This window comes from Dryas octopetala, chromosome 3 (genome assembly GCF_963921425.1).
Source record: "Dryas octopetala chromosome 3, drDryOcto1.1, whole genome shotgun sequence".
In the NCBI taxonomy this organism is placed as follows: domain Eukaryota; kingdom Viridiplantae; phylum Streptophyta; class Magnoliopsida; order Rosales; family Rosaceae; genus Dryas; species Dryas octopetala.
Window position 1 is genome coordinate 20895432 of NC_141368.1, and position 7564 is coordinate 20902995.

General features: G+C 39.4%; 1 protein-coding gene across 1 annotated transcript; it reads right to left on the reverse strand.

Annotated features, from left to right (window-relative positions):
- Nucleotides 1-338: 338 nt before the first annotated feature.
- LOC147291731 (uncharacterized) lies at nt 339-7036 on the reverse strand. Its single transcript, XM_086236011.1, has 9 exons — nt 5773-7036; nt 5309-5606; nt 4847-5091; nt 3399-3701; nt 3047-3255; nt 2902-2950; nt 2723-2812; nt 2576-2638; nt 339-2460 (listed from the first exon to the last, which is right to left on the reverse strand). The coding sequence occupies exons 1-9, from the start codon at nt 6769-6771 to the stop codon at nt 814-816; spliced, it is 3903 nt and encodes a 1300-aa protein (XP_086092137.1). The 5' UTR covers nt 6772-7036; the 3' UTR covers nt 339-813.
- Between the last annotated feature and the right edge of the window lie 528 nt (nt 7037-7564).

Here is a 7564-nt window from a genome sequence, read left to right on the forward strand (position 1 = left end):
GGGATTGAGAGAGAGAGTTGAGGTGGGAGCTAGAGAGACATAATGATTGATTTTTTGCCTTTGATAGAAATATTTATATAGAAGGTATAATAGTCTTTTCAAGTCATAAAACCTATGGACAGCATAGTTTGTAGCTGTGCACAGGTTGTAGCTTTATGGAAGAAAACCTGAGGCTTACACCACAAACAATAAGGCAGTTGCATGCTTTGGATGAATTAGAAGATATGCATCAACAGATATGCATTCAGAATTTTGTTTCATCTACATCATAATTAGTGAATAGTCATATCACACGCTTTAAAACAGGTGCATATAACCAAACATAAACAATAAAGGAAGAAAAGAAAATCATTCTATGTCCTCGATTCCATTCAGTTTATTTTAGTTTTGGGAACTTTGTAAATAATAAGGCAATCCCACAACAGATGTAATATAGTGTCGTGACTATGGATATTCAAAGACAGAAATGTCAACCAAAAATGTAAATCTCATACCTTTGCACTATATTCTCATTTCAAAGGGTATATATATGAACACTTGTGTTGATGATGGCAAATATGAAGATGTGAGCACATATAAGCCCAACCAGGCAACATAAAATCCTTCCGTATCATCAAAATTACCACGCCACACAAATCCCACTGCACAGTGGCCAAACTAGAAAACTTAACTCCACCACAGAGCTGAGAACTCAATGATCACAAAAACTAGGATGCACCCCAACTCTTCTTTTCCATGTACTACCAGTTCAATTTGTAACCACAGAACTTCCCCACAAAATCTGATTCCATAGTTCATATTCTTTTTTCCTAACTAAAAAAGTTTATGAGCCGCTTTATTTCGCCAAACACCATGAACAGGCAATCCTCCAGTTGTGTTACTACTGCCATCTAATCGCTCGTTACCAGTATCTGGCTGAGGATCAGCATTTCTGAGATCTAAAAGCGCTGCAGCAGAGCCATCACCCAAGCGGACTCGATGGAATTTTGATGTTTTCTTCCGTTGCTTGCTCCCTCCTCCGCCGTCCCCTAAATTTGGATTGGATTCGCTAACAGTTGGCGGGGGATCCTTTTGGCCCTTCAGCTGCATTAGGGGTTGACTGCGAGAATTTAATTCCTCCTGGTGCTGAGCGAGCTTTGATTTGCCTTTGGCAGCTCGGTATCCATCCTTTGGCAACACCTCCACTGCTTCTTCCGAAGGCCTGTAGCTTGATTGAAGTTCCCGTACAGAGCTAATAATGCTATCTGCTAGTATGTTCTTGGAATTACTGTTTTCAGCCTCTAAATTCTTCCCTTTGCCTTTTTTAGAAGTATTACCATCTTTCAAGTGAACACTGCCCTGAGACCATTCATTCCCTTGTACAACATTGCTTCGAATACTGGCATTGTAGGCATCAATCAGCTCTTTCTGCTTCTGTGGATCAGGGCAGAGCCTAGCCAAGTCAAGAACAAGATGCAACAAGCCAAAATGCCGCACGAAATCTAAATATATTTCTGTTTCAACTAAACCCTGACGATACTGTCCAGATATGTCTTTAAAAGTAGTGTATCTCTCCTCATCAAATTCAAGAGCAATACGAATCTTTTCCACCAAAGACTTATTAGCAGTTTGAACATCCCCAACTTTCAATAAAGCCTGGCTAGTTGAGGGAACCTTACGCACTTGTGCTGCAGAAACCGGTGGAAAATCCGAAATGGAAGGTTGAACGGATCCATTCTCTACCAAATTAGGGGCCGATGCAGAGTGGCTGATCCTACCAGAGTTAGTGTTGGATGTATCCCTCAAAGAACCAGATGATAATAATCCATGAACTGTTGTCTGTCGAGTCTCAACTTGAGCCTGAGCGGAACTTGCATAACTAGAAGATCCAGGTCCATTACCAAAGGCCACCTTGTTCTGACCAGAACCACGTGATATAAATGGTGACCCATTTGGCGTAGGCCAACCCTGAGCTGGATCAGTAGGTGGTACTACAGGCCCACGCCTTGCAGCTGGCCAAGCCTGACCAGAACTAATAACAGCCACCTTGCGGTTGTTTTTGCGGCGAAGATGTGCTGCCATGGTGTTAGTAGGCAAACCATCTGAGTCATGTTGAGGTTTTGATTGACTGCTTCCAGGTGCCATGGAGAGGGGAGGAAAGGAAGAGTCTTCCAAAGGCGCACTCCTAGGATTTTGCCCCAAGGCTTGAAGGTACCTTGAAGATGTTTCAGTATCTGTTGTAGTTAGTGATACAAATGGATTAATTATTGGATCAATATCGCTTGTATCTCCAATATCTGGATCAACTTGCCCACTAGAGGATGAAAGATCATGGAATGTGCTATCAGCATGAGCTGTCTCCAAACTTGCTTGAATAGCCATAGAAAGTTGATTTTCAGAAGAATCACGACGAAATGTCCGACCTCTTCCACGTCGATGATCTTGTTCACTACTTCGTCGATATCGGAAGCTAGTTGGTATCTGTTAAAAATATAAGAGGAAAAATAATAATATTACATATAAGGAAATTCACAAGAAAATTAAGTTGAGAGAAGAAATACCCAACCTAGCTGAAAAATGAAAATAGTATACTTGCCTGGAGAGCAGCATTACGCTTAGAACGAGACATACGCCCTCCATGTTCAATAGTATTATGCCTCTGAAAAATAAACAAGAAAATATATCAATTAAATGCTATAAGATGCAGGAACACAGCCAAATTTTTCATGGTCTAAGAAGTCACCTTCATTTCTGCCTCAGATTGGAAGACAACAAACTTTTTGGCGAGGCAGGATTCATCTTCACAAAGGAAATGGCCTTGGCGGAAGTGCATCTATGACATAAAATAAGAAAACAATTAAAACAAATATACGGTAGCAGACAAAATGAAATAAATAAATAAGAAAAACCCTGAAAACTTGCCTCCAGGTCATCATAATTCTTATAATATTCATATTGTCCAGGATGCTGCCTGCATTGATCAGCATAAAATCTCATATGAGCTTAAACTTATCTTAAATTTCAAATAGAACACAGCATTCTACACAGTAAAAGATGGCGTGGTTACCTTTGGCATATATGACAAGTATAGTGTTCAGTAGACATGTGGGAGTACAGTTCATTATCCCCATAGAATGGAGTTCTGCAAAATTCACACATAGGATGTCCCATGAGACCACCTCTTTCACTCTCACTTCCATCAACTTCAGAGTCACCAGTGTTTATATGCTGATTCAATTGTGCTCTAGTATATAGCTTTTCTTCACAAATAAATACCTGTGTTGTACACAAGAAGCTAATAAGATCAACAAGATAAAACCAAAGAAGACAAAAAGGAGAGAATGGAGCAAAAGATTTGCTCAAAATGTAAATATTCGATAAATCCCATGTCTCATGGCAATCAATTATAAAAATTTCACCTTCCTCCCTTCCAAACATAGACTGCACATTGACAACCTATGTCGGTGGAATAAATGACCCTTCAGCTGTTCAATGTTCCGAAACCTAGCCCGACGCTTCGAGCCATCAGTTGGTTGCTCCTCCATCTTGTCACACTCACTACATGAAAGCTTGCACATTGCCTTGATCATCTTGTAGTGGTCCGAATCATCAAAAAAAGCTTGTGTGTCTTCATGGTACCAATATGATCCCACACGGCCCTCCCTTACTTGAGATGGCAAGACCGAGAAGTCATTAATCATTCTTGGATAGTCTCCTAAAGCCTGCAAAAATGGAAAAAGCACACGTATTTTTACACAAGGAAACCAGAGGCACAAATGACATAGTAAAAACATTAATACAAAATAGAAATTAGCAGACCAAGCACTACCGCCACATCAACCTCAATTTTGCATTCAGGGCCTTAATGTAAACAAGAAAAAAGCTACATTTGAAAGAACAACATCAATTCCACTTATAGCAGCTGAACAGTGAATACGCCAAAATAAATAGATAAATAAAATGAAATAAAATAAAAGAGTAAGTACATCTGCCAAAATAAACAACAAATACAGAAAAGAATAAAATATTGAGAAGCCACAAATAAAAAGAATAGCGATGGATAAGCACATCAACACGTTTAAAATATCAACTGCAAATCAGTAAAACCTGGATGCAAATGTAAAACACAGATAAAAGAAGAGATTTATTTTCATATCTATATATATATATATATATAAAAGATAAAATATTGAAAAATATAAATATGATAACAAACGCACAAAAAAAAAGCCTCTAACTAATGGTCTTTTGCCAAAGTGCAGTGCAAATATTTATGCTCATTTCAAGCAAAGTGATTGTTTCTAACCATTTCAGACAGGTAGATTGTTTAAAGTCATTTCAGACAAATAAATTGGTTATAAGTTACCACCATTTCAGACAAATAGACTGGCTATAGCCCACTTAAACAAATAGATTGATTCTCACTAAATTCTTCAAAAAAAAAAAAAAAAATTTGGTTATATCCATTTCAAACAAAGTCATAAACCACATAAAGTGTACGCTCTTGACTTGACTTCTACTATAACTTAAAAAAAAAAAAAAAGTAATAATAATAATAATAATAATTTGGTTATATCCATTTCAAACAAAGTCATAAACCACATAAAGTGTACGCTCTTGACTTGACTTCTACTCTAACTTAAAAAAAAAAATTGGTTATATCCATTTCAAACAAAGTCATAAACCACATAAAGTGTACGCTCTTGACTTCTACTCTAACTTTAATTAAAGGAGCAATACCACTATAGACATCCATAAATGTCCACATTAGAATATGGAGGTAGTGTCCACCAATGCTGCTTAAACCACACCACAAGTTTCCATCCTAATTATAGGGCACAATAATATATCTCCATAAGGAAATTACCTCCTCCTTGTTCTCTTCATGCTGCATTTTTGTCCTCTGTCTCACAATTCGATTTTCCTCTGTTGTTTTCCGGAGCTTCTCACTAACTATAACAAGAGATTCTTCAAGAGCTTTTGCATGCCTCTGTTCTTTAGCAACCTTGTTCTTCAACCAAACAAGCTGCTGGTTGTCCTCACTCATTTGCCTTATTTGGTTGACAACCATCTCCTGGTATGATCTCATTTCAAATTTAAGCTTCGATTTTCCTAATGGTAATAAAACATGTGAGACACCCCAACATAATATTAGCATGGATCTTAATTGCAGAGAGAAGTCTAATGCATCAAAGTTACCATATATATTTGAAAGATTTAAGTAAAAACCCTGTAACCAGTAGTACCCAACATATCCAACAAAAACCAAAGAGAGAGAGAGAGAGAGACAGAGACAGAGAGACAGAGAGAGAGACAGAGAGAGAGGGACCTTGGGAATGTTGGTTGAATGAATTCATGTCTTCTTTCATCGCCATGTACCCATAGAGCTGCCGATTCCCACCTGGATAAAATAAGACACGACCACTCCCATGCCAAGCATACTTGTCCGTTCTTTGCTCTATAAAATGCTTGTGCAGGCGCTCAGCCTCTAAGTAACCCCTCGCCGAAGATTCAAAGATCAAAATGCTCATCCCACGGTGTCCTTGTGGACCATATGAGTGTCGGGCCTTCACAGCAGCATAAGAGCTGAAGTAGTCCAGAAGCTCCTGATTTCCCATACCAATCCACTGAAATTCAAAGCAAGAAAAATGAAAAGGATTAGAATGATACCAAAGTAAGGAATCTTTAGCAACAAATTATGACAATGCAACTGTACTTGTGAAAGAAAATTGATTATATAAAATGGACTCCAATATCATCTCAAATTTCAAGCGAGAAAAACATAAATCGTACCTTGTCATTATCATCCTGCTCAAGTTTAGTATTCATAATGACAACCATTGGAGGCCAGACAATTTCGTGATCCTTTTCCTCATCTTGTAAACCATTCCATTTACCAAATGCTTCACCAGCAGGTACAACTGTAGTTCCCCTCCTCCGCAACTCCTCATCCAAAAGTTCTCCAAACTCTCTATGTTGTTTCACCCTTTTTGATCCTTTTGTTTTGGCATGTGTCATCAGGGGCTGCAGACCTCGGTACCAGTCAATGGAACCAGGACCACCTTGGCATGCAGGACAGTGCCATTGCCTAGCAGGATCATTAATCTCACCAACAGTTAAACTATCCAAAATCTCAAAAAAATTCTTAAACCATCCACTCTTCTTTCGAGTGCCATGGCTCTTTTCACTTGAATCCGAGTCAAACTCATCACTTAATAGCTCATCATCAGTATCACTCAAAGCATCAGAATTTTCATCAACATCATCATCATCATCAGCAGCAGCAGCGACATTGCTATCCTTCTTATCATTGCCTTGGCAATCTTCTGAACCCTGGGGTTGAGTGAAACCAGCTCTAGATTGCCAGTTCCATCCATTGTCCAGTGGAGGGGGAATTACAGGTTGTGTGGCCGCAGAGTTGTTTTCAAAACCCCTAGTGGATGATTGCTGCCATACATTTCCTCTTCCAGCCGGTTTTCTAGAATCAGCAGTTTGTGATGGCCAGGAGTTACCAGGAGTCCGTCCTGATCCACCACTAGTCCACATACTTGGCTTCTGAACATTTGGCGGTGCCCAAGCTTTAGAATTAGAATTTTGAGAACCCCATTGTTTTGCAGCACTGCTTCCAGCTCTGTTCTTTGACTTCCTGGCAATTACCTCCCACTCTCCATCATCATGTGCTGAGCCCAGATTAATGTCTGCTACACCATGACTTAACTGCTCAACCTTAGGGCTATTGATTTCAGGGACATCTTTTCCTTTGGGATTTCCACCACCTCTTCTTGAACTCATCCTAGAAAGCAAAAAAAAGTCACAATAAAAAAATTTAGAAGTTTGAACGTAAATTATCTTCCAGGATCAGGAGCATTGCTATATTCATTTTTCTGTTGTAGACAAAGACTAAAAAGCGCGATCGCCGAGTGTCAGACTGGGAGAGTGAGAATCAGGCGAGGATCGCGCCGGGGACTGGGAGTCACGCGATCGCCGAGTGTCAGACTGGGAGTGTGACTGTGTGTGAGAGAGAGAGAGAGAGAGAGAGAGAGAGAGAGAAGAAATGGCGTGGAAAGCAGGTCTTCAGAAGGTCATAGGGTCCGGTTTTATGGAATTTTACAGTTTACTTAAATTATTAATAATTTATGCCTTTTAAGTGCTCTTTTTCAAACCTTCGTTTCTAAGGTTTGCCTTTTAAGTTTTAAGTGCTCTTTTTCAAACCTTCGTCTCTAAGGTTTGCCTTTTAAGTGCTCTTTTTCAAACCTTCGTCTTTAAGGTTTGCCTTTTAACTTTGAAAATTCTATACATACCCTATAATTTTCTTTTTTTACCCAATTTCTCAATTTACCCAATCATCACTTTTTAAAATTCATATTTTCTCATTTTACCTAACCCAACTTACTATCCTACCCTTATCCACCCTAACTATTCATCACCACCTTCTCTCTCTCTCCTCCCTCTTCTTCGCACGCCACCAACATATAGCACCACCATCTTCTCTCTTTCTCTTCTCCGAACACCATTCTCTCTCTCTTTCTCTCTCCTTCCCCTCCGACCCACCCCATCACCTAGCTCGAACCTCCACGGCGCGAGC